Source organism: Urocitellus parryii, chromosome 10 (genome assembly GCF_045843805.1).
Source record: "Urocitellus parryii isolate mUroPar1 chromosome 10, mUroPar1.hap1, whole genome shotgun sequence".
Classification (NCBI taxonomy): Eukaryota; Metazoa; Chordata; class Mammalia; order Rodentia; family Sciuridae; genus Urocitellus; species Urocitellus parryii.
Window position 1 is genome coordinate 42,670,554 of NC_135540.1, and position 25,367 is coordinate 42,695,920.

Here is a 25,367-nt window from a genome sequence, read left to right on the forward strand (position 1 = left end):
TACACACTGCACATGCCTCAGGTCCGATTCCAAAAGGAAAGAGGCTTGCTTATTTAGATTTGCAGAAGTAAGCACAGACTTGGAAACCAAAAAAAAAAAAAAAAAGTTGTTCTATTGGTTAACACATTCCTCTAGAGAGTTTGCCACTGTTTTTAAGTTATTTGCCAACTTACTTTATACATGATATGTCATAACATTGAGTTTATCCTTGTAAAGTGATGAGTAGCTCTTATTTAACTCAAACTTTATCTTTAAGATATCTCATAAATTTATGCTGATAAGTCATAGTTACCATTGGAATTTTTATTGTTTTCACCATCTGCTCTCTGCAGAGTCTGTATACAAGTTGTTGGATTTATTTCACAGGAACTAAGGAAACTTTTTCCTTCTAATTATTTTCTATTGGAAAACGATGTTGTAATTATGATTTTCAAGCAGATAGTGAATCTGTGATTCAGTCTTCAGTTTTTTTAAATGCATTGTAAGGAGACTTCATCACCACATCTATATGTGCATGACTTTAATAATATGATTCTGATGAAAGACTAGAAAATAATCCTTTTATCATGTCATGGCTACTGCATATTTATTTCCAGTTTTGATTGTTAACTTTGCCTTTATAATCCTAACCCACTAGTCACTATTTTGGAGTGGACAACCTTTAGAGAATGTGGCCAGTTCTCTCCATGTTTTCCAAGTAGACCATTAGCTACACTGGTGATGATCAGCATGTTTGTATGTTAAGGCTTCTGTCTTCCAGCTCAGAGTGGTCTGTAGGTGGCCTCATCCAACCAGCCACTATCACAACTCTATGTCCCTTCTTGTTTTAGTTGAGCTAGGGGCTAAAGGATCAGAGTTTTGGGACCTTTTAAAGAGGGAAGGAAGAGAAAGGCCTTTGAAGCTAAACTATAAAATAAGGCTTAATTGTTTTGTGTTAATGGTAAAATGTTCAGAAAGCATTAAAAGAAAGTTCATAAATTGTGGCCAGAAATGAAAATATCCAGTTAATAAGTTTGTCTCCTCCCAAGAGTCCCACCTTGATTTACAACCTTCACTTCACTGTACAGTAAAGTTTTAGGATGAACCGATGCTGTGCTTGAAGGAATGAGCTTATTTCGTGCTTGGAAGGAATCTATTTTAGTTAGCTTCATTAGTATTACACTCCAGAATGGTCTTATACCATAGTTAGCTTTGTCCTTTAGACCTATTATGATAATGGATATATTTGCTGATATAAAACTACTTTGAAAAGTTATAAAGTAATCTAATTTGCTTTAAAAATTTTTTGTGCTTTAAAAACTTTAATGTCTGCTCAAAATTTTATGAAGGTTAAAATCAGAGTTGGATTCTTATATGAGCCAGTTAACATCAAACAATGTAATTCTTTGGTCACAGATTGCAGCTAATAATAGTATATAAATTGTGCCGACTCATATGGGGCAAGCTGTTCTAAGATGTTATTCTAAGCATTTTATGTGTATGAATAAATACTACTATTATCCTCATTTTTCATGAGGACATGAAAGTTCATGGAGGTTAAGTAACTTTTCTGAGGTCATGGTTAATTCAAATTAATAATCAAGTGGGTGGCTTGTATATAAATAAACATAGTGCCTGCAATAAGTCATTCAATAGGTCGGGATATATATGTGCAGATACTATTTAAGATAGAGTAAAATATAGCATGGTAAAATTCCATGGAAACATCAAAAACAAGCATGTACTTCCTACTGGAAAATGTAATATAGATGGCAAAGGAAAGATGTTGTAGGCTGCACAAATATTATAAAAAAAGACATGAAAATATAAAAATTATGGTGCACATAAGAATAAGGTATAGCCAGGGAGCACACTATGATAGGCGATGAAGCTGGAAAAATAGTTTTAGTCAGTTTACGGGAACCTTGAATGCCTTCCTAAGAACCTGAGAAACATTAGATATTTTTGTTTATTTTGCTTGCTGTTTGGTTTTGCAAGGACATGCATGTGTGTTGTTATTTTTAAGTCAGCAGTGCAAATAATGGATTATGGAAGTGGGAAGGAGATCAGAGAGTACTATAGTAGCACTGATTAGTGACAGGGATAAAGGGGATAGAAAACAAAGGCTCCAGCCAATAGCTTGTGTTTTGTTATAAGGGAACATGGAAAACTTAGAAAAACCTTTCCTTGCTATTGGAAAAAATAGAAATCGAATTCTCACAAACCTGCTGACGATAACATATATTATTATTATTGTGTTTAAGTATTTTATTAAATATCAACCTTTGAGTAAATACCTTTTTTATACTGTCTGATGAATTATGAAACATATATAAGGAAATTCTTCAAAATACCAAAGAATAATTTTTGAGACTAATTCATGAAAAGAAATTGTTATTAGAAGGAATGACTGACAAACTATGGCATTGAAAATTGAGTATTTGCGCACATATTCTCAAAAATGAGCAAAGTAAGCCTGCCACTCCTGGGATAGTAATTGACAGTGGTTTTTGCTAATGATAAAATTTAAACTTTCAAGCAAAATTTAGGATTTTGGAAAGCTTATATTCACACAATTTGTCTGCATAACTCAGTGAACCAATTTTTTTTCCAGGTGACAAGGCATGGTGTTTTATATTTATGCATAGGTGAAAGATCCATTCAAAATACATGATTGGCAGCAGGTTTTGTAATTTATCAGAATATGAAAATTTCATTCATAGAGGTTTCAATCCTACATCATAACTAACTTTTAAGAGAATGTCATTTGTATACTTCTAAAGTCTTAAAGAATTTTATTGTATTTAATGTTTTAATGTATTAAAGAATAACCACTACTATGTGGAAAGGCTATTAAAATATCCTCCTTTTCCATCACTTTGCCACTGGGCTACATCTCTCTAATTGAAAAAATTAGTTAACTTTGGAATAGGGTCTTACTAAGTTGCCCAGGTTGGCCTCGAACTTGTGATGCCCTTGCTTTAGCCTCCTGAGTTGCTGGGATTACAGGTAAGTACTACCATACTGGGTCTCAGGCCTTATATTCTATATATGTCAACCAAAGCAGTTTATTTTGACAGATTAAGTGCAGAAGCAGATAATCAGCTTCTTCTGTTGAGTTAGACATTAAAGAGATTTGCAAAAATGTAGATGTGCCACTGTTTTTTGAAAATATGTTCAAGTATAATGAATTTACTATTTAAAATACATTAAACATGTGTTAAAACTGTTCAGTTTTAGTTTCTAAAATGCTAAATTGAAGATAGGTAAATGGTTAATTCTCATTTAATCTTCTCCAAAATTCTATGAAGTATAAGTACTGTTGCCATGAAATATTTCAGATCAAAGGAAATTAAGAACTATTTTAAGATCACATAACTTTAATAATTAATGCCAAAACTAAGATTCTTAATTTTTTAATTAATTTGTTTAGTTTTGGGGATTAAACCCAGGGCCTCATACAATTTTTATTAACATAATATTCACTGTCCATTTTTCATAGTACAGATTGAGGGAAAAATGCCTATAAGAAAAACAGAAATTTACATTGGAAATGCTGGCGAGACTAGAGAATTTATCTTCTTACACTGTCATTTTAATGATAAGGTATTTCAGGGTACACATATATAACAGTATGACCCCTAATTTGCTTTAAACCTGGGGATATTTTTAACATAATGCTCTCTCTCCTCCCTTTTTTAGCCTTCTGTTTGTTTTTTTTTCCTTAATGAAACTGAAAGCAGTCAAGCATCTTTGGGAAGAACTACACTTCCTCTCCCACACAGATGCCATTGAAAAAGAAACACAAAACACAGTTAGAAGGAGGACAGAAAGGTTATGGTAAACAATCACAGCCTTCTGTGGCTACTGGTTTACTTGTATTCAATTTTTTTTTTCAAACCCTAGAAACTTGTGAAGTGTTAGAAGTTTAGCTGAAGTGACTTTAAAAGGGTATAGGAGGAGTTGTAATATTTCAATTAAAAAGCAAAAGGAACTGAAAATGTTTTGAACAGGAAAATGCACATGATAGGGCCAGTCAGCCCATCTCCTCAGAGCAGACTGCTAACAGGGTCACACACCATCTTCCAGTGGTTTCTAAAGATGAGGGCATACTACTTGACTGCACTGTGCACTCTGAGGCTGGCTTTCTTTACCCACAACCTAGAAAGCCTAATGGAGGATGGAGTTAAGGTTTGGGTCATCACTCTATGATATTTATTTATTCCTTTGTGTTTCTTCATAAATATTTTTCCAATTTACTAAGTAAAATTAAAAAACATAACCAAGTAAATATGTTGTATCAGTAAAATAGAATCATTGTTTAAATATATTTTGTGTACCTAATAAGCTCAAAGGAAATGCAAGTTATTTTCCAACTAATATGTTAAGTTTGAAATTTACATGTCAATTTTTTTTCTGTAATGTAGTCTCCTTTCCACTTACTTATCAGTAACTCGTTAATGCAAGCACATAAGCACAAACAAGTTGATGTATATGAAATATTCCTTAAATAATGCAAATCAGCCTTAAAATATACTTGAAATTAGATGGATGAAATCAGGGCATTCATGTATACATCAATATTTAATATATAAGTCTATGTATATCTTTTTATTTTTATATCTGTATGTATCTTTATATATATATATACTCAGTATCATTCATATATATATATATATATATATATATATATATATATATATATATATATATATATATAATCTGTATGTATTGTATGAATGATTTCCTGTGCTCATGGCCATGCAGATTTAGTTTATTTTTATTTCTCCTGTCCTTGACTAGTTATAGTTTTAGACAAGGGCAGTTAGATGTACTTTCTCCAAATCCTTTATGAGCTAAGCATAGAGTTGGAAGTAGAGGTGGTAGTCTTTTGATGTACTTTGAAGTTACCAAACAGTTACCACTTCTTTCTGCATGTGATTCCTTTCTTTAGAAACATCCATTTTCACCCTCTGTTATCCGTGCAGGGAATGTGGTCCTGTCTGTGTGGCAGTACCACATATGGTGTTGACTCGGGATCATTTCCTCATAGTCGTTTCTAATCTTGACAGGTATGGTTAACTCTTTTCTAGTGATCTCATGAGTTTGCTCAGTATTCCCTCAACAAATATATCCCGATGACCTTTGTTTGGTAAGTCCTCACAGGGCTGGTTTTCCAAACAAGACATCGAGAAGATTTCCAAGTCAGTAATGTAACTGGGGCTAGGAATCACGGTTCTGACACCTGTTTGGAGTCTAGTTATCCTGTTACACGTGTGACTTGGCCTTTTGTAAGAGTTGGTGCCTGGTTACATGTTTTGTGTATAAGTCATTACATTTTGATATAACAGGCAAAGCATAAGCCTGTCAGGTTTCCTTTCAGGGATCTCTCACCCTTTCTTCCCAATACCCTCATTTTCTCTTTGTCCTAAAATGCCTCTTCAGTTGGGCTGATTGAGGCTGGGAAAACTGCCCTTTGATGGTAAACCAGGAGAGGACCTATGAGGCAGAAACCATCCTCTGTGAGAGGGACGGTGGCCCAAGCTGTGCATCCGGGTGTGTGAGAAGAGATGGCATCCGGCAACAAATGGCAGGGCAGCTCCCCTGGGGCAGCAAGCAGGGATGAAAGATGGTTCCCAGGAAGGGATTAGTGTTGAGTGGAGGGGGCCACAGGGCCATTTCACACCTGGTGTTTCCTAGCTGCTCAGTGCAAGTGGCAGGGAAGAAAGGAGACACACGCATCTTGGAGAATATTTCAAAATTTTGAGAAAGTGTTAGGGGTTGGGAGACAAGAAATGACGGAGGAGGCAGAAAAGGATCTCAGATCCGAAAGGCATACCCTGAACATTACTCAATAGATTTCCCTTCCATCCGCCTTCCCACACATTGTGAAGGGTGAGTGAAGGCTTCTGAGGAGAAAAATCAAACTGAGAACGCTGGTGTGTGTAGGTATGAAGTGTTTAAGCAAAGTTGTCAGCCACCATTGATACTGCTGCGGAAGCGTAGAGTGTCACCGCACACCCTGTCCTCACATTTAGTTTTCGTTCAGGGGCCTGAGTATTCAGGCACTGGTGATTTACTTAGAAAAGGGTAAAGGGAAACATTTTCTAGATTTTTGATCATTAGCTGCAGGGTTTGTCCAATAATAAGACATTTTTTTTTTGAGGCTTGTAAAATGGTAGGAATATTTGTCAAGTAGAGATAAGTTTATGGGAGTAACAGTTTGTTACTTGTGGATCCTCATGGGACATATTTGTGGAGTATGAGTATAAAAAGGAAGGGTATATAAATACAAAACATTTTGAATGGGTATTAATGTTATTAATGGTGAAATTTTTAAAAAAAATTTTTGTTTTAGTTGTAGTTGGACACAATACCTTTATTTTATTTTTATGTGGTGCTGAGAATTGAACCCAGCACCCCACAGTGCTAGGCTCTACCACTGAGCCACAACCCCATCCCTAATGATGAATTTTTAAAGATTAAACTGATATGATTTTGGGGGGGTCATGAATAAATAACAATAAGAAATCTAGGATTATTAGGTCATTCTACTGATGGGCAGAAATTTTCTGGACTTAACTGAGAACCTTGTCATCAAATAAGAATTACTTTCTTCCTGTCCTTTTTTAAAACAAAATTGAGAACATGTCACATTTATATTACTCTTTTTATTTAGCAGAGATTTCAAAGGACTAACAACACAGGATTTTGGTTTTTTGTTGTTGTTGTTTTTAGCATAAATATGGGTATTTTCACCTCTCAAAACAGTACTCCTATTTTTCTGGGTCATGACGGTTAAACTAGCAATCAAAATATGCAATGCTTTTCTCAAGACCAGTGGCCATTAATGAGATTTGTTTTTTTTTTTAATGTTTGTTATTTATAACCTAACATTTATTTATTTTTCTTATGGGTTGCCATAGTTTTTCACGATATGACAAAAACGCATATGTGTTGGTGTTGTATGTTTTATTGTTCAGCTTGTTGGATTGTTAGGAAAATGGAACAGAAGGGGTGATATTGGAGAAAACATTAAAGGTTTGCTAAGAGGTGGTAGTGAGTTTGATGTTATTAGCAGAGATGCTTTTGAACAATGCTGCTAAGGAATAGGTCTAATGAGATTTGGGATGTTTTTAGAAATTAGTCAGCATTAGTGTAATATTCCTTTAGGGAGCATTTGTAATGCCCACAAGAATGTGTTGGTAGAGGGATCAAATTCCAGGCTAACTTGCAGGTACTTTCAGTAGTTGACATAAAGCACACCTGTGTGTTCTCTTCTCTGACCTCAAAATTGTTTTGAAAAGCTTCTGACATCTGGAAGTGTGAAAAAGAGCAGATTTTCATTTGTTTTCTGACAAGTAGGAAAAATACGTTCTAAATATAGTGTTGTGCCTCTATATGGTGCTTGCAGTAAAGGCCTGGGTTACATGCTTCTTTTTTAATTCTCAAAATGATTTGTCTAAAATTCTACACGCTTTGGTAAATAAAATCACATTTTTAGCAAATTTGCAAATAATTTCCCATTTGGCTCTCTAAAAATGAAATCTTGATTATTTAAGAACATACAAATAGAATTGCATAAATAGTGTCTGTAAGTCAACTTCTCTGTGAGAAATAAAGCTATTTCTCAGAAAACTACTTTTTCACTGATAAGTTTGCTTATTTCTTTTTTTAAAATTGGTTCTTTTTAGTTATATGTAACAATAGGGTTTGTTTTGACATAATTTTAAAGCATGGAATATAATTTGTTCTAATTCAGTCCCCTCCTCCCTCCCCAAGTTCCCTTCCAACTACTCTGCTTCTTATCACTTGTGGAATAAAGATTCTCCAAGTTTCCATGATATATTTAAATTTTATAGTATATTTTCTTGAAGCATTTTAAAGTACTATAGATAAATGGATATGTATATACATATCCATATATATCCTTATTTATATGAATGTACATATATATATATATATATATATATATATATGTGCATTTACTATAAGGTATAGAACAGCACTCATAGGGTTTTGTTTTGGTTTTTGATCTAGTCATTTAGAAATTCTCTCATAGTAAATTATTTGTGGATAGGAATAGAGGTCCGAAAGAAAGTTGACCTAGTTCAATTTTACTTTTTACATAGTGATAGCTAAAGCTTTCCTTGATAACATGTATTTGCTCAAATTTCAGTAAATTTACTTCAAACTTCAAATTACTCTGCAGTAACTTCAGTAAGTGAATTGGTCCTTTAAAATATGTCATATCTTATAAAATATTGAGTATTTTTACATTTTAGCATCATTGGCATCCCACATTGATTTTTATTATAGTTACAGATTTTTCTTTTCAAAATTAACCTTCAGTTGGTTTGGCATCAACAGTGTGTTTCTTGTGATCTATTTAATTGAATAGTTCCTGGTGTTTATTCTAAAATGCAGATAAATGGCTTTCAGCACACTGTTTATAGTGGAATAGCTCCTGAAGTGGGTCGACATTATCAGCTAGAGTCTCCCTGTCATAACTAATGATCTCTGTGCTTATACTTTCCTGCTGGTGAGGAGACGCTGAACTCCAGAGGCAAGAGCCTGGCACAGCTGGGGTCAGTGGATTGTTTGCAATGGTTCCTATTGGACCAGGATTTTTTCCCCTTACTGATTGGTGTGAAATGGGAATGGGAATATGTCCTGGCCCATGATTTTAGCATGAACAAAAGCTGTGTCCTAAGTGCTGGAGTGAGGAATATGTAGGCAGGACCTGTTAGAGAGATTTGCTTTACTTCAGATTATCTATTTAATAATTAGCACAGTTTCAAAACTTTTCATGCTTTTTGACTTAATGATAGAGAATAGAAGCCACTAGGAAATATTCATGTTACTTCTAAGTACGTACCATGGTTTAAATGAACATAAATATTGTATTTCTCAAGATGGACAAAATAAATAATTGTTAAATATTCATTTATCATAAATGGGGCCTTTACATTCTGAAAGATCATCATAGTCTTACTTAGAGGAAAAAAAATCTCTTTTAGCAGGGGAGGGATCAACAGGCTTGATGACAATAAGCTAAAACTGAGAAGTTTACCAACTTCTACTGTTTGACTGGTTTTATACACAGAAAAATAGTGCATTCTGTAGGTTATTATAGGAAGTAGTTTCTTTTTAGCTGAAATGCCAGCTAATTTTGGCAAAATATCTTGTTTGATCTTGTACGTTCATTGTGAATATGGAAAACTTTCTGAGTGAAGTGGCCATTGAAGATGTCACTTGTGCCCCTTGCTAGTATAGTGATCGTTTGGGAGCATTTTGGATATTTAAAATAGAATGTATATGTATTTCCTCTCTTCTTACTCTGATATTGAAATTTAGGATTATATACTCAATTTATCACAGTATTTCAGGATGAAAAGTGTGACATACACACATCTGCCTTATGATTCAAAATACAGAAATTTGTGATGGAATTGTGAGGGGTAATTATTTTTCATATTGCATTTTAGAGTCAGTCTTTTAGTGGGTTTTGGTTTTTATTTTTATTTGGTGGTTGGTTATTTATTCTGAGAGTCCATGCTGATAATTATTTTAAAAAGTAATAAGGAAACATTATGATCTTACTATAGAAGGTGTGAATGAAAACATTATTGGCATGAATAAAGGAGTATAAAGAAAGAAAATGAAAGGCAAAATCCGTGAGACTTTTAGAGACTGGGCTACAGAGGCTAGTAGGAGTTATACAGTTAAAAACCAAAGTGCTTTTGGAAAATGTTTTGAAAACTAAGCCATTTCTTTATCAAAAGAAGGACAGCTTGGGCAGCATCAGGCCAGAATGTTCCTGTGTGTGCCATACCCAGATTGAAGATAACACAATTGTTATAAAAACATATTTTCAATTCAGATTGCTCCTCGTTTCTCTTCTGCTCAGAACCCAACATGATTGTCCTTTGGCCGTCTTCCTGCAAATGAGAGCAAAGTTGATGGTGATTCAGAGTTGGGCACCATTTTAATGGTAACTTAGTATAATTAAGGGAAAATGGTCAAAACTATGTATCATAGTCTTACACATATCCATGACCTAATTCATTCACTTTATTTTACCTTGGATGCACAAACTGGATTAATGGGAAGAGTTAGGAGGAAACCAATATAACATTTGTGGCATGCCTCCTAAATATTGGCCTTCCTTCAGTTGGTCTCAGAGTGTTACTTGGAACTCTAAATATAGTATTAGTTCTAACACTGGCATCTGAATGTAAGGTAAAACTATTAAAAACTTGTCAAATTCTGAAATTTCTTTTCACCCTATTTCTCCTAATATAAATCCTATGTATAGATTCAGGTTTTTTTCCCTCTAATAAAAAGCCTTTAGACACAACTTGGTTTAGCAAGTACTATAATTAGTATCTGAGCAACAAAGCAAAAATAAAAAATGTTAAACATATCCCTTAAGTATATTTAAATTATATTTAGCTTTCAAAATTGACAAAATCTCTTTATTTCAAGCTCTTTTGTGCATAAAACAAACATTTGTTTTTTAACCATCTGCTATTAGGAAAGGACATTTTTTTTCTTTTATAAGTTTTAGGTAGTTTAAAGTGGCAGACTCTAGTGTTGGGACAAATGGTTTTGCTTCTATATAGAACATAAGAGGAAACAGAGTTTAAGTTTGGTGTGAGTGAGTAGTCAGCATCCTTCTTATGACAAGGGAACAGCAAAATTAGTTACTTCAGTGCTACTCTCCAAGTAAACTTTTTCTCTTTGAGCCTGTGGTGCTTTTCAGGCAGCCTGTGCATGATAAGTATTTCTTAAATTGATTTAGACTTATTAACAATTTTATAGTGGTTATAATAAACATTTCATTTTGGTTTATCCACACATGATCAAAAGGACAGTTGTCTCAAATATGAACAGTATATAAAATTTTTAGTGAGTCAGTCCAAATTATACATTAAATTTGATGAAAAGATTGAACTAATGGCAATGATTTGGTATTCAATTTTCCCACCATTTTGAAAGGTTGCAGATTATAAAAGGAATTTGACATACATAGTAAAGGTAAACCTCTTTGAAGAAAGATGTTTAACTGCTTGTGTTGCTTATCAATTGTGAAATTGTGCTTAAAATAAGTTTAAGATAGTGCATTTTGAAATACCATTCTGAAGGTCGAAAAGACATATAAAAAATAGGTTCTAGATGTTTAAGTGATAAATTCTGAACTTTTTCCTGCCTTGCATATCATCAGAGGCAGCTTTTAACCATCTGGGAATGTTACATAATATACTGTGGTCAATGGCCTCTCTTCTTTGCTTTCTTCTCCTATTCCAAGTTTTCTTTTCTCTTTTACCTTTCCACTGTCATATGCCATGGATCCTGAACACAGTTCAATGCTTGACCAGAATAATCTCTCTTGCCAGCTTATAATCAAAGGAGTACTGAGAAAAACAGCTGAGCTGTATTAGGCAACCGCAGTCTGGACTGCATTTCCTAACTGCTGAATAACACATCACAGGTGCAGGATTAGTGCTGCCTACGGTGCTGGGCTTTTTAGTGGGAAGTCCTAGCAATTCTGTGCCTCCTCCTCATGTCTGTCTTCCCAGGGAACCTGGCAACGATATATCAAGCGTGCAGAAATCAAAAGTGAGTAGTGGGAGACGCTTACCATCTTAGAAACATAAGCAAGATCTGTAAAGCCAATTCTGGCACAAGAAAAAGCTTTTTGAACTTAGACTTTCTTGGCATAGAGTGTGGAATATAACAATTCGGGGGCTTTACAAATTTTATGCACAAAAATCAGATGACAAGAAAATGCAGCTTAACTGAACTGTCATTCCAATGCATATAACGTAGACTATGCTTAAACAAGTGAAGTTTTATTTTACATGTATTATTTTAACTTCTGTAGCATGGGTGTTGCATGACTGTGTTTGCCCCTGTGAATTTTCCAGCACTGTCATGGTTAAAATTGTTGTGGCTCTATCTAATTATTCTAGTGTTTTGACATTATAAAGTTCTTTGACTCTCTATGGCATTCAACTCTTAATTCATAGATTATTTAAGTCAAAGTTTCATGCTTTCAAATATGAGTTTTAAAAACTGTGAAATTATTTTTTAAAGTATAAGGTAAGTATTGGATCATATGAAGATTTTGAAAATATAGTGACTGAATCATTTACTTTTGATAAGGAAGGTTATAAAATTACATTAGCAAGATAAAGCATATACTTGGAGAAATGATAGCAAGTGCATTTTAGTAATTATTATCATTTTGAGTATAGATCTTAAGGAAACATTTCTGTGGAACATAACAAATATCCAATGGATAGCGATGCAGGTTTTCAACAATTCTCTTTAGTTTCAAGCTTTCTGTTAAAATTCTGTAATGGCTTTCTGGTATTCAAATTTTTAAAATTCATTGTTTCTGGAATCATTATTCCCTGATGTTTGAGCAGAGATAGTCCTTTAAAAAACTCATTGATGATGATAGTAGTTGACATTAGTATATTCAAAGTTTAGTTCAAAATGTATGTACACACAATTACACACTATATTTTAATAATGCAAATATTTAAGCACTTTAAATAACAATATATGTTTTAGGTCAATGTGCAGCATATCTAAGGTGTCCTTTAGCAATTATCCTATTGAGGATACACTCAGGATTAGAAACAGAGATCCTAAATACTTTCCAGGTTTTTTCTTTGGGGAAAAAGAATAGCTTGAACATGCTGCTTTAGCTTCTGATCTGTCTAGCTTTTTTGTTACTTATCTTCTTTATATACGGATCTGTTCAAAGTAGTTTTACACATCATGGTGTCCTGAGAATGCTTTGCAAAGCTGCAGAGCAAATTTGTGGTGGCAAGTTGAACATCACTTCGATTAGCTTCAGAACTCTGTGAAGCAGACCACTGATAGAAACGCCACCGAAATAAAACCTTAGCTCCTGGCTTGGAAGTCTGCCAAGTTCTAGTTGATTCTTTGACATCATTGTCAAAGAGACCATGGTTCAGTTTCTTTCCAACAATGTGTACCTGAACTGACACATTAAATATTTTAAAATATAGAGACGTTTTAAAATTTTAATCATCCTATCAGTTGCGATTATGTTGCCTTGTATGTATGGATTCAGTTTGATTTTTAAGTATATTTTCAAACATCCTGATTACTTATAAGGTTTTTTTCTATTTTAAAGTAGTTTTAGAAGTATTTTAGAGTAGTTTTAGAAGTATTTTAATTAAATAAACATTTTGGTCAAGCTTGTCTAAATTCAAAGGCATGATAAAAATTAAGGGAAAGGCTAGCTATTGTTTTAATTTTTTGAGAGTATGACTGTGATGTCCAAAACTTTAATTACTGCCATAATTAACTATGCTTAGCCAAGTTTAATATCTGTATGGGTTACCTGGAAAACAAATAAATATTAATGCATATATTATTTGTTGACATTTATCTAATATTTAATCTTTTCATGATTTGATTAAGCCATAATCTGGCATCACAAATAAAATAAAATATTTGAGTGATTGAAGCTTTCATTTTTTTTAATCTAGATGTTTTGGGGTCTCTTGGCAGGATTTTATAGGAAAACATGATTATTCAGCATAATCTTAGGGATTTGGTAGTGTGGATGTGCATGGGGAAAAGAAACAATTGCCTCTGACTAGAAACATGTATAAATATTTTATGATAAAAGCTCTACTTTTATCATAAAACCATCACATCTCTTCCATTTAAAAACGAATATGTTTTCCTTAGTCTATTCAGTGTTAACAGTCTAGTTGAAATGAAAAACTGGCAGTTTCCTTGGCTTTGGTGGTTATGTTTTCCATAAAATATATGAATTGATTTCTGCCTACCAAAGTAATTTTCCCTCTTAGGCCATCCTATCTATGACTTAAACATTTGATGATTAGATGTGATGTTGTGACGTCTGTTTTATTGTTTTCACATACTAGTTTTTGGTTTCTCTGCATAGTTAGTCTCACCATGTTCCACATGGAGCTGATTTGTCTTATCAGGGAGATTATTTCATTGAGGTCATTCTCAGGTATTCTGGACCATCATGTAATATAGATATATTTAGTTATTATTTTCTTAAAAAGTCAGCATACCACAGGAAGGAAAAAATTCAATGACAGTGTAATAGTCGTCCTTGAATAAACTTGAAATATTTCTTAAGTCAAAAAGCTTTATATTTATAGACACTTTGCTCACAGTGATGAATCTAGAGAGGAAGGGAGAGTAAAAGGAAGTGAAGTGAAATAAAAGAAAAGGGAATGGAAGAGGAAGATGAGAACCAGGAATAGGATAAGAAGAAGAGAAGCAGAAAGGAGATAAAGGAGTAGCAAAAAGGAGGGGGACATTAGGAAAAGAAGAAAAAGCTTGAAGAAAAGACAGGTAAATTTCAGCAGCAGAGAAAACAGCAATCATTGATTTTCACTCCCTCAAAGAACTCTAGTAGATGCTTTGCATGGATTATCTTACCCAATACTCACTCAGCCAATGAATGCTGCCATTCTCCTCCTCTTTCTCAAGGAAGGGTAAGTTGCCTGCTGAGACCCACAGCAAGGAACTAGCTGAGCTGGAGTGTGGACCAGTTTGCTTCATGTACTCTGCATCCTGGCCAGGTCTGGCTCCACTACTTGAGGACCATACCTGACACTCCCTGTCATTTGACAGTTCACTGCCCCATTGCATGCCCAGGACTGACACCAGCTTCTTCTTTTGGCCAACTCTCGTCTGACTCTTGAAGTTAGAAAGTTCCTATGTGGGTAACACCACAGTTTCTATTCTGTCCCTGCATGTGGTACTCTGGTATTGGAATCAAAATTATGTTAGTACTTCATACTTACCTGAAGATCTAAACATATATTCCCCAATTTTTATTAATGATGATTCCATGTTGTTTATTTGTATATATGTGTATATATGTGCCTCTATTTGTATACACACAATATGTGTACATACATATACACACACATACATGTATATACATATATATTTTTTTCATCTAGGTTTTTGCTGCCAACAACATAGAAAATCATTTATTTGAAAATGTCTTAGTATAAGGAAAGAATTTTGAAATGAAAATGAAGGTCAGACCTTTTGAAATTTATCATTTAAATCTGAGCAAAATGAGTCAAGTTTGTATATAAAAATCAATTACCTATATAAGTTCACTATTGTATATCACTAAGCATTATTTTAAAAATTAGTATTTTTTAAAGCTCTGATTCTGGTTTTATCCCTGTATAAAATACTCTAAGTAAAATCAGTGTATGTATTTAAATTACATTTGATTGAGAAGGGAAATGAGCATTGATAACATTATTTGTTGTTGTAAGCATGTGTGTAGGGCTAGGATGGATCATTCCCAAAGTTCAACAATTCAGCACTTAATTTTTTTTTTTTTTTCTTGCTGACCTCTTTACTCAAGAGAAAGTACAAACTTCTGTGATTGGAATTTCAATTTCTTTTCTTGCTCCTGCCTGCCCTCTAGTGTGGATGTCACTGAACAGTGGAAACAAACAAAATTTTGGAGTTTTAAGTCAGAGAATTAAAAAAAAAAAGTCAAAAGAAAAATAGATTATTAGGAAACCCTATGACAAAAATGATCACATGTCACTTTTCAATAAATTTTAAGAACAATATCCTTTAAGTGTAAAAATATATTGAGATTTAATTTTACTTGGATTGTCTATATTATTCATAGAGATCATTCTCTCTATATTTTCATGTGAGAGTGAGTTCTGATATTTTCTTCACTATGTATGTCCTAAAGACAATCCTTTATATCACACATTTAAAATGTTTTATTTATGGTATTTTTAAGAATGTTACTGAGAAAAAATAATTAAAGCATGGCAGAAACATACTTTAGATTATAATGGATGAATATTGAAAACAAAATTTGATTGTTATAAAATTGTACCCATAGTTTTTAATATTGTGAATTTTTCATTTACTTTTGTGTCTTTCAGTTTTTCTGTGAAAGTAATGTTTCATTTTTTTATAAAAATCATATGGAAGAGTATACAATAATATAAAATGATACAGAAATATTTTAAAGAACTGATTTATTAAGTATATACATCAGTGAATGAGTTTATTTTGTTTGTACAAAGCTTCTAGCTAGTCATTACCCATTTCCAAATTAATACTCTAAAGAACTTTTTATATTTCTGCCTTATTTTTAGAAGAGATTCCATAGAAAATGTGTACATAACTGAAACTATGTATAAAACTAACATTTTAAAGAAATTATATGCAAAAAATAGTTTAACTATTGTACTTAAATGGAAGTAACAGTTAAATCTATGCTGATTATTAATGTTATTTCATGAACTTTGATGAATTTGACTAAAAATCTATTCTCTCTCTTATACTGGAGAATCATAAGGAATGTAACTTAATCATGATATACTAACACCAAACTATATGTCATAAATTTCATTCTTCAGTTCAGTTGTACTCCTAAAATCTAGTGGTCCTCTCAAAATTGAGTACTAATTTTAGATTTATTTTCAAAAGCCTTTTATTATCATGGCAATTTGGATAGTTAGCTACCTGGTTTAACCACACTGTAACCCACTAAGCTAACCACATACTCAGAATGTCTAAATTCAAACTATTAAGCTAAATAGAGGTTACTATAAAGGGCTGGGGGATGGGCAGACAAGTGGGGGAAGAAAGGAAACAGAAGTAAAATGGGGTATAAAAGAATGATCTGTTTAGTGTAATATTTATTCCTATAAAATTTCTAGGCAATCTGTGTGTATGAAAAAATAACTGGAATGTTATTGGGAAGAAATTTTATTGGAATTTGCATAGCAATTAGGTAGAAACTGTTCACTATCTAGCTTTCCTTGGTGAAAAAAATTTAAGATTTTTTGCTTGATTTAGTAAATACAATATATTAAATTATACTCAATGTTTCTTTAAGGTTTATGTACTTTCTACCTTTTCATCAATGGTTATTTTCTTTTACATACAACTTTAAAACAATCAAATAAAATGAGAATTAATAAAGGTCTTACCTTATATGAGCTATCTAAATCAAACTTTTAATTATCTCTTTAGATTTCTGCATTTCTTCTGTTTCTAAAAGAGGGATACTAGTGATAAAAAGTGACATATATTCTGATATGTGGTTTTCATAATCTCATGTTCATCTAGATGTTCATTTAATATAAGTACATATATTTTAAAAAAATTATTATAAGTTGTTATATATGACAGCAGAATGCATTTCAATTCATAGTATACATATAAAGCACAATTTTTTTATGACTCTGGCTGTGCTCAAAGTAGAATCGTACCACTCGTGTCTTCATACATGTACTTGGGGTAATGATGTCTATCTCATTTCACCATCGTTCCTATCCCCATTTCCTCTCCCTTTTCTCCCTCCCCTTTTCCCTATCTAAAGTTTCTCCATTCCCCCATGCTCCCCTCCTCATCCCCATTATAGATCAGCATCCTCATATTGGAGAAAACATTCGGCATTTGGGGATTGGCTTACTTCACTTAGCATGATATTCTCCAACTTCATCCACTTACCTGCAAATGCCATGATTTTAGTCTCTTTTAATGCTGAGTAATATTCCATTGTGTATGTATACCACAATTTCTTTATCTGTTCCATCTACTGAAGGCCGTCTAGTTTGGTTCCACAATTTAGCTATTGTGAATTGTGCTGCTATAAACATTGATATGGCTGCGTCACTATAGTATGCTGTTTTTAAGTCCTTTGGGTGTAGACCTAAGAGTGGGATAGCTGGGTCAAATGGTGGTTTTATTCCAAGTTTTCCAAGGAATCTCCATACTACTTTTCATATTGGCTGCACCAATTTGCAGTCCCACCAGCAATGTATGAGTGTGCCTTTCTCCCCACATCTTTGCCAACACTGATTGTTGTTTGTATTCTTAATCTGCCATTCTGTCTGGAGTGAGACAAAATCTTAGAGTAGTTTTGATTTGTATTTCTCTCATTGCTTATCTTCTATTTATTTCAGCATCATGGACTAAATTTTTAATAAAATGATCATTCTTTACATATGTATACAGTTGCCTTTTTAATGTCTTGTTATTAGTCTAAAATACCCAGTTTGTGTCCATGAGGCTGGACTTTGTACAAGTTCAGTAGAACTTGACATCTGTGTGGTATAAAGGTGTGTTAAGAATTGTAATGCAAAAAGAAAAAAGTGTATGAGAGCTCATGTATAATGGCATAATTTGGCATGAACATACTTTATATACAGAGTTACAAAAATTGTGCTGTGAATGGATAATTATGAATGTAATGCACTCTACTATTTTCATGTTTGTAAGAAATAAATTTTAAAAAAAGAACTTGACATCAGCTAGTGATCCTTCTGCAAGTCCCTTTCCATAGTTATGACATTGGCCCCTTTTTTCCAACATGAATGGACACTGGAACTTTTTTTTTTTTTTTAGTCTTTCTTTTTTTAGTGTTCTTAGTGTTTAAAATGAATCTAACTATGTCTGTTCACTTTGCTTTTTCTTCTCTTCCTTTTATCCGCTGCCTTCTCTCTGTTAACCTCCAGATTATCAGTTACTCTTATCTGGCAATTGGAAGTATTGTGATTTGTTTGATAGTGATATTTATTCATAGGGAATTGACTACATGTATATTAATAAACAACAATTGCTTGCTTATATGTGAATTATTTCCTTTATTTGATTTTTTTTGACAAGAGCAGGTGAGGAGCTCTCTACCTTACCCATATTTGCATTTTATATAATGTTTAATGAAAAGCAGTCATCATCTCTCAACTTTTCCTTATTCACTTCATTAGGTTGTTGTCTGTTAACCTCAGTTTATGGAAGTGGTGTCTCTCGTATGATCCTGCAATAGCTTTACCCTTTTGTTCCTGTGAATGTGTTTCTGGCAAGATAGCATATAGTCTGCTTGCATATTAAAATGTTACGTATTTTTAGAAAGGCTAGAAGTAATAAACATCTTCATCTTTATATTAAAGGTGGTTCTTACCTGATTTTCCAGCATTTGAAATGCAATATTTTGCTTTAAAGGTTGCCTGAAGTTACCAGACTCACATGTTTTTCCTTAATAACTGAACAAGGTAACCTAGGATATTCTATAAAATATTACAGGTTGAATATACCTTATTTGAGATATTTGGGGATATAGAAGTGTTATGGATTTCACATTTTTTTCAGATTTTGAAATAATTGCATATGCATAATGAGATATCTTGGGGCTGGGACCCAAGTCTAAACACAAAATTCTTTTATGTTTCACTTATACCTTATACCCATAACCTGAAGGTAATGAAGTTTGTATACATTGAACCACCAGACTTGCGGCATCATATTGGCACTCAAAAAGTTTCAGGTGTTGGAGTGCTTTTGACTTTCAGATTAGGGATGCTCAACCTGTGTAAAATAGATTGTTGGTAATTAATAGAATGAGCTGCATGGATTTACCAACAATGAAGCTCGGGTACATCCTGCATACAACAGGGTAGTAAACCATCAGTGGATTTAGTATTACTTATCAAGCCACACTCATTGGCAGGTGGTGACAAAGAAAAGCTGGACAAGTTCCTTCTTTTTGGCTTGGTGATCTTTTTTGGTATCTTGCTTTTTCTGTTGTCATTGATGTTCTTCATTCCATATCAGAATATGAGACAAATTTTTTCCCTGTTTTGAACTGATAGAGCAATTTAAATGCATTTTCAAATTGCCTAAGTGTTATTTGTTTAAATTTGCAAGTCCATAGATTTAGGCAGATATAGAAACAGGAGTTAAAGCCCCTTTGAATGCAAACTGAAATTTCATGATGTAAAATGATCACAGAGCTAATTTTTCTGTAAGAAGTAGGACCTTTGTGTACTTTGTGATTATCTGTATAATGACATGAATCCTCCCCCCTCTAATACAGGCTTCAGTGAGCCTATATTAGATATGTTATTTCAAAATCTATTTTGCTTGTTTTAACATAATTTAAACAGACTTATTACTTTTAAAAAATCATCCCAATCTCTCCCTCTCTAATAGCAACTTCATCTATGACTTTTCTCATTTTGTCTTTTTTGTATTTTTCCTTATTATCTCTGAATTAAGATGTGTACTGCTGCCTTTTAGCTATTTAATTTTAGGCTTAACCTTTGACTTTCACAATGAAGATGAGGGTTTAGTTCTTTTTTAAAATCATACTCACTGTATGTATATATATTTCTATTCTCTGCCACGTAGGGTAAAATATTTATTTCTTTGGTGTCCTATGTTTCCATCAAAAATTAATTTCTGAACCCTAATTTGGATTTAAAATGCAAAGTTGATTCTATTAATTTCAACAATGTGCAGATTGCCCTTCCAGAGTCTTTTGACCAGTTCTCAATGAGGCTTTGGGTCTTGTCTTATTATGCATGTGTACCATTATTTTGGGGGGTATGCTTTACCTTCCTCTTGGGTTGGATCTGTCATTAGCAGGAACCTATTAATTCTTCTTTTTAAAAATTTATGTTCTTATTTTGATGGAGCATCTCCTTCATCAGACTTAAATGATGTCTCATGTATGTGTCATTTTATTCTAGTTTTTGGTTTTACTGTGGGAAGTTCGGTGCCATGCTTAATTATTTTTTTATGGTAATGAAGATTGAACCCAAGGGTGCTCTACCTGTGAGGTATTTTCTCATCCGTTTTTAGTTTTTAATTTTCAGACAGGGTCTCACTGAGTTGCTGAGACTGATTTCAAAGTTGCAGATCCTCTTGTCTTAGTGTCCCAAGTAGCTAGGATTATAGGCGTGCCCCACCACATCCAGCTTGCCATACTTATCCTTTATCTTTCTCTCTTTTTTTCCCTTGCTTCTGTCTCTGTAAAAACTTAGGGTTTTCTTTTGTCTCCAATGTTAGGGAAATTTACAATGGCACATTCTTAAGCTTCATGGGTCTTTTCAAATTAGAAATTCATAGTTTTCATTTATGGGACTTTGCATGACTCATGATACATATATAAGTCTTCTCTGTTTTCTCAAGTCTCAAGAGAGTTAATATTATTTATATGCTGAATTTCCTGAATTGATGCTCTAAGTTACTTAAACCTTTTCCTATATGTTTTGCTCTATTAGATATTTCTTACCATTTATTTTTTCACTCATCTGAGCTCTTGATTTATACAATATTTTTTGGGGGGTGGGGAGTTGCTGAGGATTGAACTCAGGGGCACTCAACCACTGAGCCACATCCCTATCCCTATTTTGTATTTTATTTAGAGACAGGGTTTTGCTGAGTTGCTTAGCACCTCACTGTTGCTGAGGCCAGCTTTGAACTTGAGATCCTTCTGCCTCAGTCTCCCGAGACGCTGAGATTATAGGCCACTATGCCTGGCAGATACAAAACTTTGTTTTTCTAAAGTTTTTATTTTCTTTCTTTCAGTGATCTATTTTTTTCCAAGTGGAAGTGGATTTCTCTATGCTTTTGTTTTATTTGCAGTCTTTGATGTTTGAGGCATTCTTGAGATACTTAAGTGACTATGAATTAGTGGCTCATGCATAGGAGAGCAGAGCACTGGAAGATGTGTACATATATGTTACTAGAAGAGTTTCCTGAAAGCTCTTGTGCTTGTCACTAGAATGCCTCCCTGTAGGATTACACAGATTCACTGAGAAACCCTCAGTTTCTCTATCTTCAGCTTTTTGTTTGTCCCTGGCCCAGTTCCCTAGGGAAGAAGGCATAAGCCACATGCACTGAGTTCTGGAACCATGGTGGGGAGGAGGATGGGAGGCAGTAGTGTCCGGTGCATGCATGTAACCCACGAGCCTGCAGTAAGGTGGGGCGCCTGCCCTTCTCTGTGCTTGGCTTCCCATAGTCCCTGACCTGCATGGTGGAAAAGGAAAATAAGGAAGGTGTCTCAATGATGTGACATACATGTTACCCTTCCAGTCCTCTGCAGGGGTGAGGAAGACAAATTACTAGCCTGTAGGGAGTAGGGAGGGGTATCCAAGCTCTATGTAGAAAAAATAGATTTTTAGCCTCCTGTTTTCATTATCTCCTTCACCTTCCTTTCTCATAGTGCCACTTCTAGATTCTTTGGGGAGTTGTCTGGTAAACTTATGCTGCTTCTCAGCTTCTCCCCACCTTTGTTGAAGGAAACTGTTTTCTTGGCTTTGTTGAATCAGCCATTGTTTGTCCTTCTGCTCCCCCAGCTTTTATTTCTGGTGTCTCCTCCTTCTTGATCTCTGATTTTGTAGGTTTCTGTCTAGCCCATTTTCCTCTTATTGTAGGAGGATTCCATAACTAGACTACTCCATAATCCACTCTTTTCACTAAACATTATATTCTACCATTTTTTTCTTGTCAATGAGTATACTTAATTCTGTTTCAACATTTTAATGGCTATAAAGCCATCTCATTTCAGAGATGTAACTAATCCCTTACTGTGGTAAGCCTGGATTGTGATAAGCAATACTGCAAGGAATCTTCTAGCTAAATTTTATACCACTCTTTAAATAGATTGATGATGTTAGAAAATTGTCAATCTTCTCTTAAACTGTTTCTCCCAGATTGATGTCTTATTTCTAATCAGATGAAGAGGTTTCCTTTTCTACTTTAGACCATTCAGTGTCACACATTTCATTTAACGACTTTTCCCAGAAGATGGGAAATTCAGTGGATGCTGTATTCATCACAGTAACTCAGGTTGTGTCTGGGGAAGTGGTAGGCACCCAATACATGTTCCTTAAGTAGATATTTGCATAATAAATGAATTTTTATTATTTTATTTTTAAACTTCAAAGACAGCCTGGTATGGAGGGAAGTAGAATGCAGTTAAATACCCTGTTTTCATCACTTTATCCCTTCAGGCAATTCAGGTCATCAAGTTAGTAAGGTTGAGAACCAGATTTAAAAGAAAGGAGCCTTGGGACAGGGTAATATAGTGACATACACACACACCACCTGGATCACAAGCTTGCTGACATTCCTCCTGAACAAATGGCTTATAAAATGAAGTACTAACAGGAACTATGTTTAACTTTTCTTTTTCTGTTGTACAGAAATAATATACACCTATTGAGATTAATGTGTGATTGGATTTAACAAATAGTCTTTGCTTAATCTAGCCTAGGGTTTCCCAAAATGGAGTCTGCACATCAGCTATCTCAAACTCAAATGGATCTTATTGAATATGCTCTTTCCTTGACTCACCTGAGATTTCCAGAACCATAAGCACTGTGGACAGGGAAGGATTCTTTTTTTATTATTATTATTAGTTGCTCATGACAATACAATGATCTTGACACATCATACATTTGAATCAAATGGGGTATAATTTCTCATTTTTCCAAGTGTACAGGTTGCAGAATCACATTGGTTATATAGCCACGTTCATACATACAGCAATACTAGTGTCTATAAACGTTTAAAGTACCTCACATGTCCACTGGTCAACATCCTTTACTAGACTAAGTTGGCAAAGAAATGTTTGTTAGGTACACATAATGGAAGTTTGAAAAACGTAATGAAATATCAGAGTTAATAATGCTAGAAGGAGATTCTAATAAATGTCATTTTATTAATTTTTACTTCAACTACTAGTCTCTAAGAATTTGACTAATTAGCTTAGAAATTGAGGAAATCATCCTAGATTATTTTCCCCTAAATTTCTTATTCTGTGATGTAACTGGTGAAATTAATTTGTGATTCAAAAAAATCACACTTATTCTGTGATGTAACTGGTGAAATTAATTCGTGATTCAAAAAAAATCAAAATTGCATATTATGGCACTTCTTATACATAACTTCAATTAAAAAACAGAGCCCCACAGTATTTGGTTTAGATAATATTTTGTTGAAATTTGATTTATAGTCTAGTTAGATGTGTTATGAGAAACATTATAAATTGAACATTGGTTAAGGTGATAGTTATGGAGGGATATGGTGTATATGAGAGCTCTTAACACAATTTCTGAAACACACATCAATTAATGCATTCTCCCTTTTATGTAACATATGTTTGCTAACCTTGACATCAAATGTAGGTGTTTATAATTATCTTCATTTTAAAGGATAAGCAAGTGAAGTTCAGGAAGATTATTTATAAAGTTTTCCAAGGACAACTAGCTAGTGTATACTCTAGTTGATTGTAAAACCAGGAAATTTTGTCTACAAAATCATATCTACTATATTGTCATCCACCAAAAATAATAGGAACATCACTAAATAGTATGTCAGCACCTTCACGTATAAAAGCTGATGGGGAAGATGTATCTTTAAAAGTACATCTTGATATTTACTGTTTTTATTTTCCTACCTGATATTATTCAAGGAAATATTTCTGATAATTTCTTTTTTAAAAATACGTAATGTGTGTCAAATACGGAAACTTTGTGATGTGGTAGAAAGACAGTTTTAGGTTTCAAGCAATCTGTATTTTAAATTCTAGATCCTTTATTTAAACTTTGTGAGTCTTGATTTTTCTCATCTGAAAAAATGGATTTGATAATATTTACCCCTTGCATCAACATAAAGAGTAATCTTTAAACATGGATTCATTGAGCAACTTGTACTCAGTTAAATACAAGTATTATAATTTGATACATAAAGCAGTATCCTGGGAGGATTCTGGGTATTTATTTGGGACATATATAGAATATGAGACATACATAGAAGGTATATTTTTAATATAAAGTGGAAAACCCTCTCTTTTCTGTTTAAACCTTAGTCATGAGTATTTCATTTCTTATTTACTCTCACATTATTCTTTGGAGAGAAGATTGTGGCAGGCTACCCTGCATTTGCTTTAACTCTCACTCTTTCTTCCTTTCAGCAAACTTCCATGATAACATGCTTTTGCGAAGTTCAGGAAAATTAAATGTGGGCACCAAGAAAGAGGATGGGGAGAGCACAGCCCCCACCCCTCGTCCAAAGGTCTTGCGTTGTAAATGCCACCACCATTGTCCAGAAGACTCGGTCAACAATATCTGCAGGTTGGTGATATAAATCATTTAAGCCTAGCTTTAACAAGTGCTCACACTTTTTTTTTTTTAATCGTAAGCCAGTATTTCCAAAGAATACATTTTGAAGAATAGTACCTAACTACAATGATGCTTAGAACTGTGCTGTACTTAGGGAAATACAGAATTGTGTTTTACCCTGACACAGCATTCTGAGACGTCTTCCTTCCTTCATATAGCACTTATGCACATAAACAGCACAGATCCTAGCCTTTCTGTCAAGGAGCAAAACTACTTATTATTATTTTTTTTCAAAATACCAGCTCCCTGCAGTCAATTCAACAGCAGCAAGTGCCACATATGTGTGATGTTTTTTGTTTTAAGAATTTGTGGGAAAGAACACCTAAGCTATTGGAAATATTGACAAACTGGCTCTGGGAAGCAATATCATGTGGAGCATATGTGAGT

At 33.8% G+C, this 25,367-nt stretch overlaps 1 protein-coding gene across 4 annotated transcripts in view; it reads left to right on the forward strand.

Moving 5' to 3' along the window:
* The window catches only part of Bmpr1b (bone morphogenetic protein receptor type 1B), a 137,745-nt gene that overhangs the window by 68,533 nt on the left and 43,845 nt on the right, over nucleotides 1–25,367 (forward strand). For 3 of the 4 annotated variants that reach the window (XM_026407453.2, XM_026407455.2, XM_026407452.2), the window contains exon 2: nucleotides 24,773–24,932. In XM_026407453.2, coding sequence (XP_026263238.1) covers nucleotides 24,790–24,932 — 143 coding nt within the window. In that variant the 5' untranslated portion in view covers nucleotides 24,773–24,789. Of the gene's footprint in view, nucleotides 1–11,568; nucleotides 11,602–24,772; nucleotides 24,933–25,367 lie in introns of those variants that run through there. The other variant, XM_026407454.2, reaches the window with a different exon arrangement.